We start from the raw sequence: 22,185 nt of genomic DNA, 5'->3' as shown, positions 1-22,185 counted from the left end.
TTTTCTTCTTCTGAAGATATCCCACAAGGCAGCAGAGGTTTAGGATCAGAGTTTTCTTCTCCTAGATGGGCTACTTTCCCAGGTTGACAAACCCCACCTGCCCCTCACTTCCCTCTACATCATATGCAGAAACTGCCTTCTTGACCATTGGACCCACTATTGGTCTTGTCCACTCAATCCACTGGAGTCTGTCTTTTCATGTAGAGGAGTCCCTAATTCACTGAGGGTTTGAGACTCAGCAGCCACCCTCACCTGGTTTAGCCAGCCAGTCAAAGCCGTTCCTGGGGTGTGGTTCTGTCGCTTGCTGACAGCTTCTAGGAACCACAGTGGAGAGCTAAGTGCAGGGTGGGGACCAAAAGTGGACTAACTACCCCAAAAGGAGCATGTCCCCCACCAGATGCAATATCCCTCCCCAAACACCCCATATATTGACTAGGCTGCTTTATATGAAATACTAGAATCAAACAGTATAAGTTCCATTAAAAAGAAACGTAAAAGAGGAGAAAGGAAGAAAAAGAAACAAAAAAAGAGGCTGTACGACTGGCTGTTCTAAATATCTAAATCAGTTTAGTTAAGGACAGTATTCTAGGCTTGGATTTGGGTTGTTAGATGTTTCTGACAAATGTTACATTAACTAATCCTTGTTAAGAACTTCCTATAGCTCAGTCCCAACATTTTGGGAACCGCACAGAAATATCTGGGTGGTATGAATCAAGGAATTTGCAGTTAGTAGTAGTATTAAATAATTAGTTTAGTGGGCAACCTGCCCAATGCACAATCTCATTAAATAAAAGTGCTTACATTTAACACAGCTCCCATTGAAAGACATGCTCAGGACTGTGCACCATCATCATCACTTGCAGAGAGAGGAGAGACCTATATGATCATAATGTGCACAAAGTGTCACTACAAGCCTGACAAGTAACTCAGGCAAGCATGGGCCTCAAAATTATAGAAAGCAGGACTGCAAGCCCAAACCATATTTATTGAGAAATAAGTCCCTCTGATTTCAGTAAGGTTTATTTCTAATGCTTAGGATTACAGGGTAATTCAGTGTAAATAATTTTCACATCAACCCAGCAAGTGTGTTCTGTGCAAGCAGCTGGTCTGAGTTTGCATTATGAGGCTCATCTGACCCCCTTTGAAGTCCACTGGTACATCTGGTGGGGATGGCTATGCAGATCTTTATCAAGGACCACTAACCATATGCAAGAAAGGAGAAAGCTATAGGGATCAGGGAAATTCAGATTAACTGAAACCATCTCCTTTTTAAAAAGTAATTTTTATTAAAGGTTTTCTTGGTTTACAAAAGTACATGCATTTGAAATGCTGAAACAAAGAATATCACCAAACCATTAATTCTAGCATACAGCATCTCCATGATTGGTATTATTAATTGTATTATAATTTGGTATTGTTATAATGAGGCTATTATTGGATTGCTGTAACTGAAAACTAATAAAAATTACTATCAAAAGTATGTGCATTGTCTCTTTTTCAGGTTGTAAAGTCTTTTCCATAGATCAGTTACATTTGTTATGAGATGTTAGTGTTGAGTACAGTATATGGTAGGGGAAAGAGAGTGGGGGAGAGGAGGGGTGGGGTGGTGAAATTTATATTCTTTTTTATAGTGTACGTGTGGGGTTTTGTGTCAGTGTCAACTGGATACAGTAGGTTCTCTTTCTATTCGCTTGTTACATTTCCTTTGTAGTGAGAGGGATTGGGGGGCAGGGTGTAGTTGGTTGTCTGTGGTTGTCTGTAGTGGGGTTTGTTTGCATTTGTGAGGGGGTAGGGTTTGTTGGGTTACGTAACTGTAACCACCTCTTTGATTGAGTCATCGTCTTTTTAAAACTTGAATTTGTACAATGACAATGCAAGAATTTACAATCTGTGTATTTTTGTTGCAGGTGTTGCCAGTCAAATGAGATACCAGGTTAGTTCAGACTTTTCTCTTATTTTTCCTAAATCAGGCTGTGTACACACCATACATTTAAAACACCCCACCAAGAATTCTGGGAACTGTAGTTTGTTAAAGGTGCTGAGAATTTACTTGCATTTGGAAATGAATTTTCACGTGTTATCTGTGAAATGAATAACATTGCTGGAGTTTAACTGTTGCAGTTCAGCCAACATCTCTGTTGCCCAATATTTCCAAAAGGCTTGCAACCTAGGACAGGATTCTGCCCCCCACCCCCAAAAAGAAGGCAAAAATGCACCTGGAAACTACATAATAGCCTGGTTGATACTGCCTCCTGGCAACCCATCTTCCCCATTGCCCAGTCATTGTGATAATGCTTTCTAATTAATGGAGATCCTTCTGGCTAGATTGCATTAGGAAATCCTGGTGGATTCTTAGTGCTACTCCCCAGTCTCTGCTCAATATTAGTAGGTTGGAGGGGGAATCAATGCTGTATGGGGCCTCCCTGCTCTAACCAACATGGAATAGTGGTAGAAATATCCAACATGGTGGCACATGTTTTTTAAGGAGTATATGGCTTATTAGAAGGGCATACGCTTTGCGTGAAGAAGGTCCCAGGTTCCGTCCTGGCATATTCAGGTATAGTTGAGAAAGGCTGAAACCCTAGAGAACTGTTGCCAGTCATTGTAAACAACGAGCAGCAGTAGACAGTGTGGTGGGGCTATGCCATCCACTTGATCTCTATTCAGCTGAGTTGCAGCAGCAAACTGGGATGGAGAAGGGAAGAATGTGGTGGTGGTGAAGTCAGTGTGGTGTAAATGCACTGACATAGCACCAGATTGCTTCTGTTGGTGTGTTTGCAGTGCACCAGTCCCACCACTGCCATACCCCACTCCACCACAACCTTGACTGCTGGTGAAGAATAACCAATGTGATGCCCTCCATATGTCGTTGGACTACATCTCCAATTATCTTTGACAATTGGCCATGTGGGCTGGGGATGAAGGGAGTTGGAGTCTAACCACATTTGGAGGGTATCACTTTGGCTAGTTCTGGTGTAAACGGTACTGAGCTAGGTGGATCAATGGTCCAGCTTGGTCTAAGGTAGCTTCCAGTGTTACACTAGCATTAACCACAAGGCTTACAGAATCCCTGCCTCAGCTACCTATGACCATCATATTGAAATGCCCAGGTAACAGAGGGCTCCATCTATCTGCAAGTTCACCTTCACCCATTTTAATGAGGTTGCAGTGCTAAACCTCTTGGTGGATTGTGTCCAGAGTTTGACTATCACCTGAGCTCCATTTTTGTTACCACTCCCCTCCAGAAATTTGAGTGGGATTTTCCATTCAAATGAAATAAACATTGAAACTCAATGACAGAGCAAGCGAAAGCGAAAACTAGAAGAGGGTTACATTCCCCGCCTTCATATTACTCACTTCTATTCCATATAAACATACAGAACTGAAGCAATTTAAGGATTGCAGAAGCAGAAAAAGGCAAGCAAGCCTCATTAAGCGTTCCTTTATCCCTTTAGGAGGGCATGTGCCGTGAATTCCAACCATTTTTAGAGGATGGGAATTTATACTGCAACAGAGATATAGACCCTGTTTTCGGTCCTGATGGCAGGAGACATATGAACAAGTGTGTCATGTGCCGTGAAGTCTTGTGAGTATTAGAAACAACCACTTGTTTCAGAGATGCTAATGCCATGATGAGAGCTGTTATACTGGTTGTTTTCCCTATGTCTTCTCCTCCTACAGACAATTTCCTAGTTCCATCTCTATGGCAGAAACCCTTTGGCTGAGGCAAACACTGCAACTTATAACCCCCAGAACAGAGAGGTCAGTTTTGTGCCCTGCTGTTCCCCCAGACCATCAAGATCAACACCAAAAGTGGATCCAAAAATCAATGCCATCAAGGCAGCAGGGAAGATCTAGCACACATTAGAAAGCACACAGGGCTTTAGTTTCAATGTACGCAAGATTCCTTCCATGAAGGAGAAGCTATTTGGATTTAGTGAGCAGGAGTCTGCATCAATATTAAGATGAGACATGTGCTCATTCCCTAAGATTCATTTCAGATTTGGAAGGTGCTCAGGGATGAGTGGTTTAATCAGTCTCCATGAATATGATTCTCAGCAATACAAATGGGCTCTGAAATATCCTTTTCATACCAGTGGTTTGTGTAAATGGCCATCTAGGCAATATTCCATAGAAGGTTGGTAACATTTCAGTACCATCAAGCTGTATTCAATTCTGCCCACATACACGTAGAACAGACTTCCTCTTTGTGCAATGGGACTTCCTTGCCTCCTGTGCACCCACAAAATCTGCTTGTGAGGACTGAGAAATACTCTGGGGCAAAATTTGGAAGTGTATGGGGGAACTGCAGAGAGAAGGAGAGGAAAATGAAGTCCTGGTACATGAGAGGAAATCCACTGGTGCAACAATGGTTTCTGTCCATTGAAATGAGTAGGATACACTAGTTACATGAGCAAGACTGATTGATTTTAATGGGATTTCTATGAATTGGGGCTATAAACAATTGAAGGCACTTGTTATCAGATCCTATTTAAATACATCATGGAAGACTCAATAGAGAAAAGTCCTTAGATTAGAGATTCTAAGCAAATAACATTCCTTACCTACTTTACGCCTTGATTTCTTCTGTTCTCTTTTATGTGAGCAGTTCTCTTGCATTCCAAGAACCTCTTGTGTGAAAAAAGATTGCGGGGTTTGTATTGAACTTTATATCACCCTACACTAAAGTGTTGCACCATTTACATTTTCCATTCATAATTTCTTCTCTGTTTTTGTTTATTATCTTCATTAATAGGAGAAGGAGAGCAATTGCTGGTTGGCCCAAAAATCCTTCTTCAGCAAAGGTGAGGAGAAATTTTAAAGCTATCCAATGGCATCTAATAGCGTTGATTCCATTAGTGTTACAAGGAGGAAAACAATTTTAGATTATTTCAGGAGTTGGAAGGAGATGGAGAATAACTGAAAATTACTCTTCTTATGTGGCTTTACCATCACCTGAGCAACGCTGTTGGCTACAACCTGCAATTCTTGCTAACAGTGCTATCCTGTGCAAACTTCCCTGCGAGTAAGTCCCACTGAGGCTAATGGATCGTATTTTCATGCTCAGGCACAGCGAGCCCGCCACCTGGTGCCTCACAACATGTATAAAGATACACAGACCTACATTCATGGATCCAAAAAGGAAAAAAAAGTCCAGAACTTTATTGATTACAGATGTAGGAGATTTGTCTCAGGCTCTGGGTGATTTTCCACTTGGTCAGCCGGTCTGCTTCCTGCTTCCTAGGGTATTCATTCCAGGAAAAGATTGCCCTATGGTTTCCATCAAATAGAAGCAGCCCATGGAAATTGCCTTGGGGAGTGCTATGGTCCTCAGCCCCCCCATCTCGATTTATGGGTAGAAACACCTCTCCTAGGATTCCTTTAATGGGATACCCCAATTCCTGGAAGGGGAAGTTGAAGCAATATCTCCCCTTATGAGTAATTACTATGAATCTGACCTAATGCTTTAACCACTAAAGTTGTGATGATTGCTGTGAGGCAAAAACCGCAAGACCAGCCAATTTGTCTGGATATAAAATTTCTTCCTGCCCCAAATACAGCAACCAAAAAATTACATAGCAAAGTCATTAACAAGGGTGGGAGACCAAAAGGGTGACTGTAGTGCCAAGGGAGAAGGCAGGCCCCTTTTTATCCTGAAGAAGAGGACCCAAGTGGAAACCAGCACAAAGTTTCCACCTGACTCTGCTCCCCCCTGCTGCCACCTCCTAAAGCCCATCCACAATTGGCCAGTTATTGTGAGTGGGTAAATTTGGATTTCCCCAAGGCAGAAAGGTGAGAGGAATTTCTGAGTAGACATGCGCAGGATTGCATGTGAGGCATGAAAAATGGTATACCTGAAATATGATGATATTATGTGTTTAAGCCCTGCATTTGACTCAGTGGCTTAGCAATTGGTTTTTGCTTTTGTGCTGGAAGATATCAGACTTCATTGTCACTTGGATTGTAGCCCAATCTAATTTTACTAAATGAGATTAGAGTTACAATGCTGATACTATATGTAATTATAGTGAACACACTTCTGGAACAGAAATTGCACAAGTGGAGACCTGCTACATTTCATGGAAATTTGGGGTGGTGTCCTCCTCCATAGCACATTGCTGGTTCACTAGAAATATGGTTCAGGAAGAGTTGATTTTCATCATACACCCTCTGGTTGCTTCTTATATGTACAAATATGCTTCATTACACCAACAGTAGCAGTTTCCATTCTCCTTCTGTTTTATCCTCACAACAACCTGGTAGATTGACCTAAGAGATTGTGATGGGTCAAAGTAATCCAGTAAAGTTAACCACTCACCAGGAATTTCAACCCAAGCATCCCTGGTCCTAGCTTATCCAAAGGGTGAGGAACCTAGGGATGGGGCCCTCCAGAAGTTGCTGAACTACAACTCCCACAATCATTTAGCCACGATGTCTAGGATTGGGGGAAATTGAGTCCAACAATATCTAGAAGGCCACAGGCTCACCAGCCCTGCTCTAAGCATTGTACCACTCTGATTCTCCAAACCTGTTCCTGCCTGTATTAATAGCAATCCTAGTTTCCGGTTTGGCTCCAGACTTGGAGGGCAGATAGAACAGTGCCCCCCCCCCAAAAAAACCCACGTTAGCAGGTATGGCCTAAAAGAAGTAAAGCTCATTACTTATCTAAAGAAGGTCTTCATGAGACCATTAAGTCCAGGGTCTAAAATTATCCAAGTTCACCCACTGCAGGGTCTCATTGAAAACCACAATTGAACCGTTACGAGTACTATGTGTTTTGGTTTCTGACAGGCCCAAGTTAGTGTGCCATGATGAGTTTGTATCTTTTCCTTCTTGTGTTTCTGAGACTGAAATAGTAAACTCTCCAGGGCGGGTGCTGGGCTGCCTTCCCTGTTTGGAACATTCCAAGCACGTTGTTGGCACTCAATTACTGCTTAATGGGGTAATAACACCCAAGAGCGCTCCAGCTAGGGCAAGGTGTGGGACCAGGCATAAGCAAGCCTTAATTGCACCTTGTTTATCTTGGCCAATCCATTTCTTGCACACCTCTTTCTCTAGGCAGCAAATCTTGTCATTGACAGGCTTTTCTTTCCCAAATGATATCTTTGTTTCTTGGTCAAATTGCTTGGCTTAATTCGTCATCATAATGCTTGCTTCTGTGTGACTTACACTTGTGCAGGTTAGACTTCATAAGGTTGTGTCTAGCATTCCAGCTGAGAGGAGAGTGTTCAGAGGGAGAAGCTGCTTAGAGAAAGGGTGGGAGAAGGGTAAAGCAAAAAATCTGCTGCTTTTCCCATTAAGTTTGTTCCCACCCAGGAGCAGAGGAAAAGACAAACACAAGCTGGCAACATGGCAAGCAGTTCTGTTGTTAGTGTGTCTACTATGTTTTTGAAATCTAATGTGTCTAATGTATTTTTTAAAAATCTTGCTTAATTAAAGTCCAAAATAGACGTTACACATCTACAAAGAAAACAGAATCTCAAGTGCTAGACATAATGTATTGGCTATTAAGCACATTTGCTGTATTGATTTATTTACATGGGAAAGAATTCTGGGTGGACAATTCTCCACTGAAACCAATGCTACCATTTGGTTGGTTTTATGGCACCTTTAAAGACTAACACGTTTATGACAAACACAAGCTTTCATGGACTGTAGTCCACTTCATCAGATGCATCTTATAAAAGAAACATCTGATAAAGTAGAATGTAGTCTGCAAAAGCTCATAACATCATAAATTTGTTAGTCTTGAAGGTGCTACAAAACTGCTGTATTTGCTGCAACAGATGAACACAGCTACACCTCTGGAAACTTTCAGGTTTGTGCTCATTCTCTTAATTACTTCCAATGAAGATTACTTCCAGGGTGCTTCATTCCTCACAAAAGACTTATTCCATTGGGTTTGGTTCAGACAAAAGTGATTGAACATTCTGCTGATCACATGATTTTCTAAGGGACCTTAAACACTGGATATGGGCATCCTGTTGATGACTCATGATGAACTTTATCTTCAGCGAGACTTCAAGGAGGAAAATTGATCTTCTTCTTCCACTGTAGGATGACGACTGCAGTGAATATTGGCCTTATTTCAGAGATGGGTCATTTTCCTGCACCAGAGAGAATAATCCAGTTCGTGATGCTTCTGGCAAGCAGCATAGCAATAAATGCATAATGTGTCTACAGAAGTTGTGAGTATGCCATAATATATTTGCTTTTTAATTAAATTGGGCCTCTCTGTCTGCAACAAAGTAAAACTTTATCCATTGTTTCTTGCAGCAAAAATGGAGGTACGATGAATTCTGTTGGAAAGGACCAACCACAAAATGGAAAAAATGAGGTGAAATAAAGCTTTATCCAAATTTGTATCTGACCATTTAAATCCTGCATTTCTTGCCCATGGTGACCAAGAATGAGAAGAATCAGTTTTACTCCAAGCAGGTTCCAACTCTGTTCATCCAAGGTTTTGTTGCATCCTGAACGTACATGCACAGTTTAGCCTCTTGTTCCATATGCAAAAAGTCATGTGTGTGGTAGAGTACCGCATTATGCACAGAATTAGGAAGTCCACCCTCATGTTCCACAGGTACCTCTTTATGCAGCACATTGTTAATTATGGAGCTCACTGCCACAGAAGGCAACAATGGCCACTGACTTGGGTGGCTTTAAAAGAGGATTAGACAAAAACAAGGAGGAAAAGGCTTTCAATGGCAACTAGCCATGATGGCTATGCTGTGATTCCATGATCAGAGGCAGTAATGCTCCTGAACACTTGTTGCTGGAAATCACTGGATGGGAGAGTGTTCTTGTGCTTGGGTCCTACTTGTGGGTTTCCCACAGGCAACTGATTGGCCACTGTGAGAACGGGATGCTGGAGTAGAGGGGCTATTGGCCTGATCTAGCATGTTATTGTTATGTTCTCACTGTATATTGACCTGCATTATCTCTGCCCAAATCATAAAAAATACATTTGTCTGTAATGTCATTTTTAAAAATTGTGTTCAGCATTTCAGTCATTGGATTAGCTTTTAATGATTTCATTAAAAGCTAGAAAGCGGTAGACTTCAAGGTTATATTTCAGGCCTAGCCAAATTCATATCTGCATTAATTGATAATGTTCATCCCTGGATAACAGTTTTAGACCATAAAGAGGTTATCTTAATATGCATAATGTTTAAAATACTATTTCACATTTGAGGGCAATGTCCATTTTAGAGATTATTTTTATCTGTAAGCTGTCTTGAGTCAGGTATAAATAATGACGATCATGATGAAGTTTTATATTGACTATAATGGAATGTGAATTATGCCCATCCTGTAATTAAGCATGTTGGGGAAAGTGAGAGAGAGAACTTTTCAGATCAGCTATGTCCAGATCAATTGCATACTTAGAATGTACATTTCAATGACTCATAAAGAAGAAATAGTTCAAGGAGACTTTAATGAAAGGTCCTCTACCCATCTAACTGAACAAGCAAACAAAATAGTAAAGAACCTTGCAGATAAAAGTTGGTTATTGCAGAAACTTTTTTTTTAAAAAAACCCTTATACTTACCTTCCTTTTAACCTGAAAGGTTTGTGACTCATGCCTTGTTTTGAGTTGGCAAAGTCAGTTCATCCTCATAGATTTATTTATTTATGTTTCATTCACCCACTTTACCCTTGATCCATCATGTGGACCCAGCTAGGAGAGTATACGGGTTGTTGGTGCACATGTTCACATCATTCTTTTGCCTTCATTAAAGCTAAAGAGAATCTATAGGAAAAGTTTCTCGCTGGTGAGATGTCTAAGCAACACCAGTTCATGAAATGGTATTGAGGAATCAAGGGCAGGCCCTTTCTTGCCAGCTTTCCAGCCACCTTTGTTGGCTTTATTCACTATTGATTGAAAGCATGTTGCAACTTTTTAGAAGTTTTCATCATGCTCCACAGCAATTGGTGCAGGGACCTGAGTATTCTCTGAATTGTTCTGGTGCAGTTGTCTGCCTGTGATCTGGTAAGGTGTTGACAGTATTTTAAGCACATTGTTGGGAAAAGTGGGGGAGATCGCTTTTATCATCCAGATCAATTGCATGCTTTGAATATCCCTGCTAAAGAATGATAATTAGGCCGGCCGTAGAGGGCAACACCCAACAAATGTTTCTAAGACAGAGGCACTCAGGATTCCTCTGACTAACACCTCCGTCAGACACAAGGTAGTAGGTGACATGGTTCACCCTGTCACACCCTGACACCATCTGTGTCTGTGTGATGCGTTTGCTGTGAATGAAGATCCTCCAGAGTTTCCAAAAATCAGACCAGCAAAGCAAACCAAGTTCTTTCTCTGCAGAGGAATGATGGATGCGATGAATATCGATCAGAGATGGGACCCAACGGAGAACTCACTTGCACCCGTGAGAATGCTCCAGTGCGGGATGCAACTGGCTACACATACAACAACAAGTGTATCATGTGCTCAGAGAAATTGTGAGTGCTCTAACTCAAAGATGAAATGATGGGCTGTCATGAATAGCAAACTTCGGCATGTAGGGTACTCTCCAAAGTTTATGGGCAGTCATTGAACACAAGAAGAAATGCCTTGTGTTTAATGTATAAAGTTTATGTAATGTTAGCTATTTAGGCCAGGGTTTTATCCCCAGGGCCACATTCCCCAGCGGGCAGCCTTCCGGGGGCCACATGCCAGTGGTGGGTGCAACAGCTGGTGTGACTTTTTCCATAGGCTGCTGACCAGCCATGCAATGTCAGAGGTTTCCACATATACTGTTTTCCATCCAGGCAAGCAAGGGGCATTAGAACAGTCAGCTAAAACCTTTTGAGGAAGATGCACATTTGAAGAAGGTGTATTAGTCCTTTCTCCCTTCACTAAATTTGCATTATAAAAAAATTGGCCAGCCAGCACGACCAATGGTCAGGGAAGATGCGTGCCGTAGTCCAGTAGCATATGGAAGGTGACAGGTCCCCCCCACCCAGGATCTAGGGAGCACCAGGTTGGTGTAGGTTGCAGTATACCAGGTGTGGTAAACTTTTGTCCTTCCAGGTGTTACTGAAGTACAACTCCCATCATTCCTGGCCATGCTGGCTGGGACTGAGGGGAGTTGTAGTTCAACAACATCTGGAAGACCAAAGGTTCCACATTTCTGATATATTAAAACAAAGCAGCTTCTCACTTCTTTGTACATGCCTGTGGGTTTGTTCTCTCCTTATGTTTTCATTTTTGTTTTACTGTCCTTGGTTTTCTTTTCTTCTTTCAATCTTCTGCTGAATGTTCAAGTTCTAACAAGTGTTTGAACATAAGAACTCCAGTTTCCAATTCCTGTTACTCACGTTGTTCTGCATTCCATGCCTCTTAGCAAAAAAGAAGTCCGAGAAGGCAGGATCGTTGGAGGAGGAAGAGGAGGAGGAGGAGGCGGTGGTGGTGCTGTGGATACTTATGGGAACAGAATCGTTCAAGGGAATTTCAACCCAGGGAACAGCAACGAGGTGAGGAAAAATGTCGGGCAAGCTGCTACCCGAGCACTACTTTCCTACTCAAGAAAAGGGATGCTTTATCCTGTCTCTGATACTGTGCTGTAATGTTCATCGCCTAGAAAGCATGATTGGGAAGAGAGATCACATTCTCATAGCAAATCAGAAACATGAACGTAAAACATCCAGGCTGAGCTCCTTCCAAAGGCTTTAACAGCCTGGGATAACATAGTAGAAAGCAACATGCAAATAATTTCTGAACACAAGCCACAGCTTCTGTGTGGTGTGGGAGTTGCCTGATAGGTATTGGTAGATCAGAGCCAGGAAGACAGCAAATCCATGATTGCAACATGTCATGGAGATGGCTCAATCACAGAGAGGTCTCTGATGTTAAAGAAGAAGACCATGAGATAGAGAATGAAGGAAGCTCCAGATTTATAGGGTACGATCTAGGCTGCAGTGCCAGTCCTGAGAATCCACCTGGGCCTCAGAGTTAGCTCCTTGGTTTGAACAACTTGTTAGTGGTCTGAGGAGGATACTTCCCCTGAGTGCTGCCTTAGATCTAGCCCAGCTTTCAGTAATATTACTTACAAATTAAATAGCCAAACAAGTCAAAATTATCCTTCCTTTAAGGAAAACCATTATTAGAACAATAAAAATATTAATGAAAGGAATAACTATAAACCAAACGAGTAAAAACATCCTACAGAGATAACCACACAAGCAATGAAAACTTGCTTTCACACATGACATGTTGGCATTTAGGTTCTAATGTGCCAAATATGTGGGCCCTAGTCCAGCTTTAGTCACACAAAACTAGTGGCCTTTGTTGGGGATGTACAGCAAGAGATGCTTCTGGACAATTCGGTAATGTATTAGCTGGGCTTCCCATTGTTGGGTCAGGCTACTGGTCTTCACATTGTTTGCTTACTAATTAATTATACTTCATTTAGAAGAGTTTATATAGTTTTCATGAGACTCCCAGTGGTTTCCTAACGAGGCTCTGATCTGGCCCACATGCAATCATGAATGAGTCATTCCCATCCATGGGGTGGGGAGCTTACACATGTTAAACTTATTCCTAATCATGCCCATCAACAATTCATATAGACCAACCAGAGATATGATTAGGGTGGCCATGCATCTTGCTTTAAAGAGGACAACTCTCTATTTGAAATGCTAACAGAGGATAGCCCTCTATTTGAAGGAGTCCTCTGTTTGAAGGGCTGTCTGGTCCAAGCCTGGTTTAAGGATGAAGAACCCTAAGGGAAAGCAGCAGAGACCTTGAAGTTACCACCAACAGTTAGCAGCAGCTCACCTGTTCACAGCCTTCATCACTATGGTGAGATGTATTTTCATTTGAATTTGCATTAGCCAGCCTGTCTAAATTTGCATTCATACATATAAATCAGTACATGCTAATTTTATTCATATCTTTGTCATATTTTGGGGTGATGCATAAGTGGCCACCCCAGAGAGGTGTCTTAAATTGTAAATAAACAGTTCTCATATTTTTAATATAAGGCTTTCATGATTTGACTAACATCAGCAACTGTTTAAGAATGAAAAGAAAAGATGCAATCTCTCCTCATGGTTTTCAATGGGAAGACCATTCATTAACCTAGCTCTGCAGTAAAAAACAGAAAACAAAACAAAACAAAACTCCTTTGTCTCAGGATAAAACTTTCTACTTTGCAGCCAACAGGTTTTTTTTGACATGTTAAGACATGTAAGAAAATCCTTTTGAATTCACTGGGGTTTACTTGTGAATAAACAAGGTTAGGCCTGTGTTGTGAAGCTTGAATGGTGGCCCAGAGATTATAGCTGCGAAGCCCTTCCACATGTTAGGGGAGCCAGTACTGTGTGCTACATTAGTCCTGTTACTCTTTTCTTGTGCTAGCTGCTTTCAATATGGAAGGATTGCCAACAGTTTCGGGGGTGGGGTGGGGCTGCAATGCAGTGGCATTGCTTGGAAGGAGCCACAGAGGCAGTTGCCCTGGGAGCAAAATTCTTAGGGGCGCAAAATTTCAACACCCAGTGCTGCCTCAATACAATCGCATGCTTCCGTCTCTGGGTTCCATTGAAAACTCCAGGGTTCCATTCTCCAGGAAGTGACCTCTCCAGAGAATGGAATGACTCTTATCACTGTAGCTGTGATCTCCCAGGTGACACGGATGCCATTAGGCCAGTGGTTTTCAACCAGTATGCCGCATCACCCTGAGATGCCTTGAATGATGGTCAGGAGTGCAGCTGGCAACACTGGCCTCTGTCCCTCTTTCCTCCCCTCCCTCCTCTGACACCCTCTTGCATCTCTGCCTCCCCAAGGCTTGTGTGGCTGTTTGTTGCAGCAGCCCTGGCTACAAGCTCCACAGGCGAATGATGCTTCTTGGGCTAGCCAGGGGGGTACTTCCCAGACCCCTGTGGGGCAGTGTGAGGAGGCACCTCTCTTTGGGGCAGGGTGGGCAGTTCAGAAACCAGGGGTGACAACCCTGGCTGCCCAGAGGACTCCCAAGTGGAGGGGAGAGGAGAGGAGGCTGAGGGAACACTCTACAAGGGAGGGGGTTCAAAAAGTGGTGAGGGGCCACTGGTTGTGTAGGCAAGGGATGACATAGCTGGGCTCCTGAGCCCCACAGGGGTGCTGCAGAAAGAATGTACTTGGTCAAGGGAGCTGTTGAAAACCTCTGTGTTAGGCAGTTGAATGTGCATGTGTACTCAATCCATTTCGCTTGCTCCCACCCCCTTCTCCATGCTGCCCTGAGCTCTGGCAACCCCCGCTATGCCACTGGTGCAGTGCCAAAATCTCTGATGATGCAGGTTCCAATCAATGCAGTTCCAGCAAGGTGGTTTCAAATACCGTGCCTCCTCTGGTCCAAAGAATCACGCATGGTGCCTCTTTTTGTCTTGCACCAACTGGTTCCAGTTTGACAAAATCTGGTGGTTCAAAAAATTGACCCTCTTCATGTTTTAAAGAATGTACTTGGTCAAGGGAGCTGTGGGCCCCAAAAGATTGAAAACCTCTGTGTTTTAAAGAATACATCATTATTTTGTAACACCCAAATTACAAGACATTCAAGCAAAATGACCCCCCATTTTCAAAGCACCGTGTTGCATCTCATTGTGATCCTTGCCTGTCACTCAGATGTATCAAAATGTAAGAATGTAAGAAGGCATCATTTCCTATTCTGCCCTGTATGGTCACACGCAGCATTGCTTCTGTCTCGCTGCAGTTTGTCTGTCACCAAATACTATGGTATTTGTATCACTGTCCACTGTGGTAAAATTATGTAATTTATGTAAATTACATGGTCATTGCATGATTCCACGCCCTTCATTTTGATATGAAGGAAACACAATGCAAATGGAGGGAAAACCTAATCATTTGTCCACTGAAAGCAACAACATCAGCAAATACTGATAGTATTTCCTGGGTGGATTTCTGTTCATATGTGGATGAGTAAATGAACACCAGCAATTTACATATCTCTTTTCATTTCCAACTGAATTTTCTAATATCTCTACTCAAAGGTCTGTCTCTTTCTCTGACAAGGGCTTGATCCTTTGCCTTCCACAAAGCACATTCCTGAGTACATTGATTGTTCCAGAAACTTCTCGTGGTTCCAGACACTTCTCATGGTTCAGCATTGCTGCATCTTTCCTCAGATTTGTCTGCATCACCCAGGACAGGCAATAAGCGGACTGATATCCTCATCAGTACTTGCTGTAACCTCTGCCTTAGGATTAATACTGTCTTTGATTGTTTTGCTCTCCAGTTCCCATCATTTTATTTAATACTATAATGCTTGTGGTAATTTCTGTCACTGAGCCGTTGTTTAAAATACTACCAGAAGTGCCAGCTCCAGCTCAGCAAGAGTTTGTGAAAAGAGAAAAGAGTGTGTAAAACCAAAATATGCACACATTCTGGCTATCCCACAATAGTGATCACACTAGAAACAACTGTCATAAAGTTTATTCTCCGCTGCCTCAACGCTGTGTATAGTTCATTATCAAAAAGTGAGGTGCATTCCAGCTCAATAGCATTCTGTGACAAAGTGATCAGGCAGGCTTGACAGCTGGGCCTGGTGAGCTGCCTGTCAAGTCAGAGAGCCCTCCTCTTTAATCAAATCTAGAAAGGGATAGTGGGAGGGGGGGAGAGAAAAAGCACACCTTCACTGGCAGTTGGGACTTGTCAGCTGGGAGAGAAGATAGCCTGAGAGAATGGGAGGGTGGGGTGGGGTGGGGGGAAGGAGAGGAAGAGGGAGAAGCTAAGCTAGGAGATTCCTTCTAAACCTGTCCTTGTCACACTTGCAATGGATCTAACCCACTTAATGATTCTAATGATGGGAATAAGGTAGTTAGAAATGGTAACAAATCTGTTTTTATTGGACTTGAGTTTAAGTACACCATCTGAGCCATTGTTTTCCATTAGTTCCATTAGAAAGTGTTGTGCCTTCATATTGCAGAAACTTTTTCTTGTGTCCTTCCCCATGACCTTTGACCTAGCCTATTTTGTTCTGATTTATATGAGTTTAAAGGTGCACGATCACCACTCTCTTGATGGAAAAACTCTTGTGAGTTTAAGGGTCCAAGATCACCACTCTCTTGATGGAAAAGAGTAGATCTCATCTGCACAAACCGTGGTCTCTCTCTCTCTCTCTTTTTGTGGTCTCTCTTTTGTGAATAAGAAAAGAAGTCACCCTCTTATCAAACTTGCTTCTTCTCCATTGACAGAAAAACTGCAATCCATATGGAAAAAATGATGTAAATAATCCTTGCCCCGCAGAATATCAGATTGCATCGGGGGATTACAGATCATATACCAATTGTGGAGGGTGAGTATGCTTGACATGCAAAGATCTGTGTGATAGCAGTTATGATGCCAAAGTGGGAGTTTATCAATGCTTTGCCACAATGAGGTAGTTGGGTTGCAAATGTCTGACCAAATATTCAGGTACCCTGGGCATGACCTGCTGGTTTCTCTTAGGGACAACGGCTTTACTATCTGAAGTGTGGAATCATCAGTCTGTTGCTAATACTCAGCTCTGCCTTTTCTTGGAAGAGATCCAGGAATTTCAGTTCTAAATGAGTGTTTGAAGGCTGTGGTGGGGTAAATGAGGTTGAACAGGTTTATACTGGATCCACAAAAGCGATACATATAGATGCGTTCTTCCTTTGCCTCTGGGTCAAGTCCGCAGACTTTATTGTGCTCCTGGACCTGAGCTGAATGTTGAAGGCTCAAATAGTGCAGCAGTTAAGACCACATTCTGACAGAAAAAATACTTGTAGAGATGAGATGGGTCAAATTTCATATAATCATAGAATTGGAGGGGATACTGAGGGTCATCTAGCCCAACCCTCCTGCAATTCAGGAATCTCAACTAAAGCATCCATGACAGATGGCCATCCAACTTCTTCCTGATGATTAGTAAGAATCTCCTTCTAACTTGAATCCATTGGTTCAGGTCCTAGCCTCCAGAGTAGGAGAAAATAAATTTGCTCTATCTTCCATGTGATAGCCCTTGAAATATTTGAAGATCCATGCTTTTGTAATTTGTGACCCTAACTGGCTTTGGATGTGCTCCAACCATGGTTTCCTTTAAACTTATACTTCTAACCATGAGTTCTAGAAACATTCATTTTAAACTACTAACCTTGCAGCAAGAAAGAATTGTTGGATCAAAGAAAACGCCATGTCATCCATGTTCTTGGCAGGATCAGATCCCACAGGAGAGAAGGGCAAGGAAGACCAAGTAATACAGGCAGCAAGTAATATTTGGCGTTCTGAAAAATCTGCCATTGTTTTGTATGTAGCAGGTGCTGGATGAGATTGTGCAAGACTGTCCCCAATCAGAGCTAACATAAATTTCAGATGTCTGTTTGTAGGATCGATTCCAGGGAGCTAGCAATGGAAGGAGACATTTGAGGTTAATGCAAACAGACTGGAATATCTGGGGTGGAAAAGGAGTAGAAAGTGAGATTGAGAAGGGAAGTGAGATTAGGCATATAGCAAATGTCACAGCGGCATTATATAAACCTATGATGTGTTCACAATTGGGAGTAACAGCTATAGTCTGGTTATACTGTCAGAATGGATATTGCATAGTGGAAATGGTATAGAAAGAGTAAGTAAATTGATAAAGAGTAAAACATGTCAACAAAGGCTTCAAAAGAAATTGAGGCTTTTTAGTTCAGAAAAGGATAAGAGAAAATATTTTCCGTCTCTCAGAATAGTAGATCTTTCAGTTACATTGATCAGCTGACAGTTCTACACAAACAAAAGGAAGCACTTTGCTTCTTCTTGTGACGCCTAGTAATTAAGTTGTTGAATTTGTTGCCACCGGATGTTGTGATGGCTACTGACACATTTTTTTAAGGGTTAGAAAAACTTATGTGACTTTTCTTCTAGGACAGGACAGTCATCATACTACAATGAAAATTGTAGGAAAGGGCCCTTCCGCAATAGGCAGAAGAAAATTGCTGTTGGGGACAAGAAGGTAAAAATCACCTCCTAATACAGTTCATTATTGGTCACATTACTTATTAGATTTATATACCACCTTTTCCCTGAGGAGCTCAAGGCAGTTTATATGGTTCTGCCCCTTCTCAATGTAGCCCCACAACAACCCCATGAAGAATCTTAGGCTAAGAGATAATGACTGACCAAAGTCATCCAATGAGCTTCAAAGCTGAGAGGGGATTTGATCCCTGGCCTCCTTGGTCCTAGTCCAATCCTCTAACCACTACTCCACAACAACAGAATAAATCCTTGTCACAAAGCAGTAGTGGCTATGTGTGCACTCCAGCAGGGACAGAAGGATATGGTGTCCCATGCTTGTACTGTTGCTAAATAAAAATGGTCTATGTGCCCAAGTACAAAATAAGCTGTGAGGAGTGGTTCTGCATTTAATGCATCGTTCACAACCTGGCTGTGGTACTACTCCATGCTCTGGTAAATTCCAGACTGGATTATTGCAATGCATTCTACATGGAGCTGCCCTTGAAGATGGCTTGGACACTTCAATTGGTCCAAAATGCAGTTGCCAGATTTCTGACTGCGTTCCATCTAGAACTCATATAACCCCTGTTTTAAAACAGCAAAAATGGTTACCAGTTCATTTCTAGGCCCAACTCAAGGTGCTCATGCTAATCTTTAAAGCTCTAAATGACTTTGGCCCCAAATATCCGAAATACTGCCTCCTTCCCTACACCCTTCTTAGGTGTAGGCCCTCTTGAGAGCTCCACCTACTTCAGAAGTTTGGGGTGGTGGTGATGGCCTGGGAGAGGGCATTCTCTGTACAGCCCATAAATTGTGGAATTCCCTCCCCACAGAGGGTGACACCTGGCTTGAGAGCAGTACATGTGAAAAGGATCTAGGAGTCTTGGTTGACCACAAACTTGACATGAGCCAACAGTGTGACGCGGCAGCTAAAAAAGCCAATGCAATTCTGGGCTGCATCAATAGGAGTATAGCATCTAGATCAAGGGAAGTAATAGTGCCACTGTATTCTGCTCTGGTCAGACCTCACCTGGAGTACTGTGTCCAGTTCTGGGCACCACAGTTCAAGAAGGACACTGACAAACTGGAACATGTCCAGAGGAGGGCAACCAAAATGGTCAAAGGCCTGGAAACGATGCCTTATGAGGAACGGCTAAGGGAGCTGGGCATGTTTAGCCTGGAGAAGAGGAGGTTAAGGGGTGATATGATAGCCATGTTCAAATATATAAAAGGATGTCACATAGAGGAGGGTGAAAGGTTGTTTTCTGCTGCTCCAGAGAAGCGGACACGGAGCAATGGTTCCAAACTACAAGAAAAAAGATTCCACCTAAACATTAGGAAGAACTTCCTGACAGTAAGAGCTGTTTGACAGTGGAATTTGCTGCCAAGGAGTGTGGTGGAGTCTCCTTCTTTGGAGGTCTTTAAGCAGAGGCTTGACAACCATATGTCAGGAGTGCTCTGATGGTGTTTCCTGCTTGGCAGGGGGTTGGACTCGATGGCCCTTGTGGTCTCTTCCAACTCTATGATTCTATGATTCTATGATTCTAGGTGTTTCCCTCTTCTTCACTATATATTTTTCAGTGAATGTTGCAGATACATGTCTATACCCTGGTCTTTGAAAACTTATATTTTCAAATATATATATTTTAGAACCCACTAAAATTTGTTTTTAATTGTTTTTAATGCTGTACTTTATTTTTCTGCAGCCCACACCAGGACCTTCAGGTGAAACGAAGGTAATAAATATAATAAATGTTGTTGTTGATGATGATATGTGAACTTCAGTGTTTGCATATATTTGTGTATTTATACATCACATTTCTAATGTTTCAATTCCCATATATATATATATATATATTAGAACCCACTAAAATTTATTTTTAAATTATTTTTAATGCTGTACCTTAATTTTTGCAGCCCACCCCAGGACCTTCAGGTGAACCGAAGGTAATAAATATAAGGATGCTGTTGTTGTTGATGATGATGATATGTGAACACCAGTGTTTGTATATATTTGTACAACACTTCTAATGTTTCAATTCCCACAGTGGCTTGGAATTTAAAGCCAGCTGATTCAGTACGAAGCCAGTGCTCCTGGGTTTTTGACTGTCTGCAGGGAAAACATCAGAAGCTGCAGATCCTCCCATTATAGCAATATAATTCTGAGAAGTTGCGAGTCCTGAAATCATTTCTATTCTCCTTAAAAAACAAACAAATGCTAATCTCTACCGAATCTGGAAAGTCCAGTATTTTCTGAGGTCAAGCCAGAAGACTCTAAAGTCTTGAATTCTTTGTAGAAAGGATACACATAAACGTATATTTCTCCTTGCATCATGCTATATGCAAATAGCTATATGAGTTTCTTTCTTGTACAGTAAATGTAGAAAGACCAAACTCACGTTTGCTCTGCTTGTGTGTTCATAATAAAAAAAATCCTTCCAGTAGCACACTTCTTCAGATTCTTCATGCACACGAAAACTCATACCAATAACAAACTTAGTTGGTCTCTAAGGTGCTACTGGAAGGAATTTTTTTATTTTGTTTCGACTACAGAAGACCAACACGGCTACCTACCTGTCTGTTCATAATTACTCACATACCTTCAGGCCTGCACATATAAACACACCTCCATGAATATCAGGAAAGTATGTTAATTTGTTGGAATGAGACATTGCCCTCTAGTGACTGGAAACAAACAAACATTAGCTACTGTTTAATAAATCCCTTGTTACAAGAAAGGGCTCCTGCAGCTGTTCCTAAATATATGGTTGTGTAAATGAAAAGAACAGATGGATGAGCCTTTCATGTGGTATGCTCACATATGTATACACTCACAGTGATCAACCCAGGTATTGTTTTTATTATTATTATGTAGTAGATGAACAGGAAGGGTGATCTCTTATAACAGAACTGATCCTTCATTCTGACAAACTGACTTGGGAATACACAGGGTGCTCTTGGATGAGGTGGCAGGTAGATGCGTTGATTCTCCTGCCGTGGGCAAGGAACCTGTCAATAATAATAATAATAATAATAATAATAATAATAATAATAGTAATAATAATAATAATAATTTATTCTCCGCCCATCTGGCTGGGTTTCCCCAGCCACTCTGGGTGGCTCCCAACAGAATATTAAAATTACGATAAGACATCAAACATTAAAAACTTCCCTAAACAGGGTTGCCTTCAGATGTTCTAGAATACCTTGCATGTGTCCTTTTATTGAGCAGTTCTTAGCTAGCTGGCACTACACATCAGATCAGTTCCAGCTTTTTCTTTTCTTTTCTGCTGTTTGTACAGTGCAGGACTTATATTCAGTTTCTTTCTGTATTGTTCATCATACCCATCCCTTTGGGAGTGATGGTGTGGAGGGATGATCCGAGCAAAGGCTATCAAAGAGGCCCCAAAAATTATTGAGAAGAAATTTGACCATGAAACACCTCACTATAAGAGCTGTGAGCCGATGGAACAATTGTTGTTGTTGTTGTTGTTGTTGTTGTTGTTGTTGTTGTTGTTGTTGTTTGTACCCCACCCATCTGACTGGGTTACCCCAGCCACTCTGAGTGGCTTCCAACATATATAAAGACATAATAAAACATTAAACATTAAAAGCTCTATGTATTTTGTCAGTCCTAAAACATTTATGATTAAGTAAGTTACCTTATGCTGTAGTATGTTATCTAATTTACTTATATCTATTTACTTCTTCCAGCTGGACTGTGATCAAATTCTAGCTGATATAAAGAAGGAAGGGACTTCTTGCAATGCTCTGTGGTCTCCTGTTTGTGGCACTGATGAGAAAACATATAGCAATAACTGTTTCCTGTGTTCCGCAATTGTGTGAGTATTAGCAGTTGCTCTGGGGGCATTGCAAATGCACTCTGACTTCACTGTGGGATCCTAATTGTGTTTACTTCATAGCAAACTACCCAGCATCTTGGTGATTTTCCAATGACATACACAGAGATCAACAAGATCCCAATTAAAGGAATGACAGATAATTCAGGATAATGGCAATGCTTATATGGATGCCATCTTTGTCATCATTCATTGGAAACCCTAGCCGTGTTTAATGATCACCTAGCCAAGAATTAAGATAGGATTTAATTCATAAAGGGATGAGTGAATGAGGGTGTGTGTGAAAGAAAGGGAGAGAATTCCTCATAATCCTAAGACATCTTGAAAGACCTGTCTTCAAAAAACAGTGAAGCCAAACTGTGACAGCAG

The 22,185-nt window shown here is 41.8% G+C and overlaps 1 protein-coding gene across 1 annotated transcript in view; it reads left to right on the top strand.

Moving 5' to 3' along the window:
• Nucleotides 1-22,185, top strand: part of LOC309336101 (serine protease inhibitor Kazal-type 5-like) — a 28,295-nt gene that overhangs the window by 1,832 nt on the left and 4,278 nt on the right. Inside the window, exons 2-12 of the mRNA XM_081851561.1 lie at nt 1,908-1,933; nt 3,456-3,586; nt 4,757-4,805; nt 8,059-8,189; nt 8,278-8,338; nt 10,328-10,464; nt 11,349-11,478; nt 16,192-16,292; nt 17,867-17,954; nt 19,874-19,903; nt 21,671-21,798. Of these exons, the coding sequence (XP_081707687.1) occupies nt 1,908-1,933; nt 3,456-3,586; nt 4,757-4,805; nt 8,059-8,189; nt 8,278-8,338; nt 10,328-10,464; nt 11,349-11,478; nt 16,192-16,292; nt 17,867-17,954; nt 19,874-19,903; nt 21,671-21,798 (1,012 nt within the window). The remainder of the gene's footprint in view (nt 1-1,907; nt 1,934-3,455; nt 3,587-4,756; nt 4,806-8,058; nt 8,190-8,277; nt 8,339-10,327; nt 10,465-11,348; nt 11,479-16,191; nt 16,293-17,866; nt 17,955-19,873; nt 19,904-21,670; nt 21,799-22,185) is intronic.

The sequence above is a fragment of the Podarcis erhardii genome, assembly GCF_964252035.2.
Source record: "Podarcis erhardii genome assembly, chromosome: 2".
NCBI lineage: Eukaryota > Metazoa > Chordata > Lepidosauria > Squamata > Lacertidae > Podarcis > Podarcis erhardii.
The sequence above is the reverse complement of the archived record's forward strand: the minus strand, read 5'-3'. Positions and strand labels throughout refer to the sequence as shown.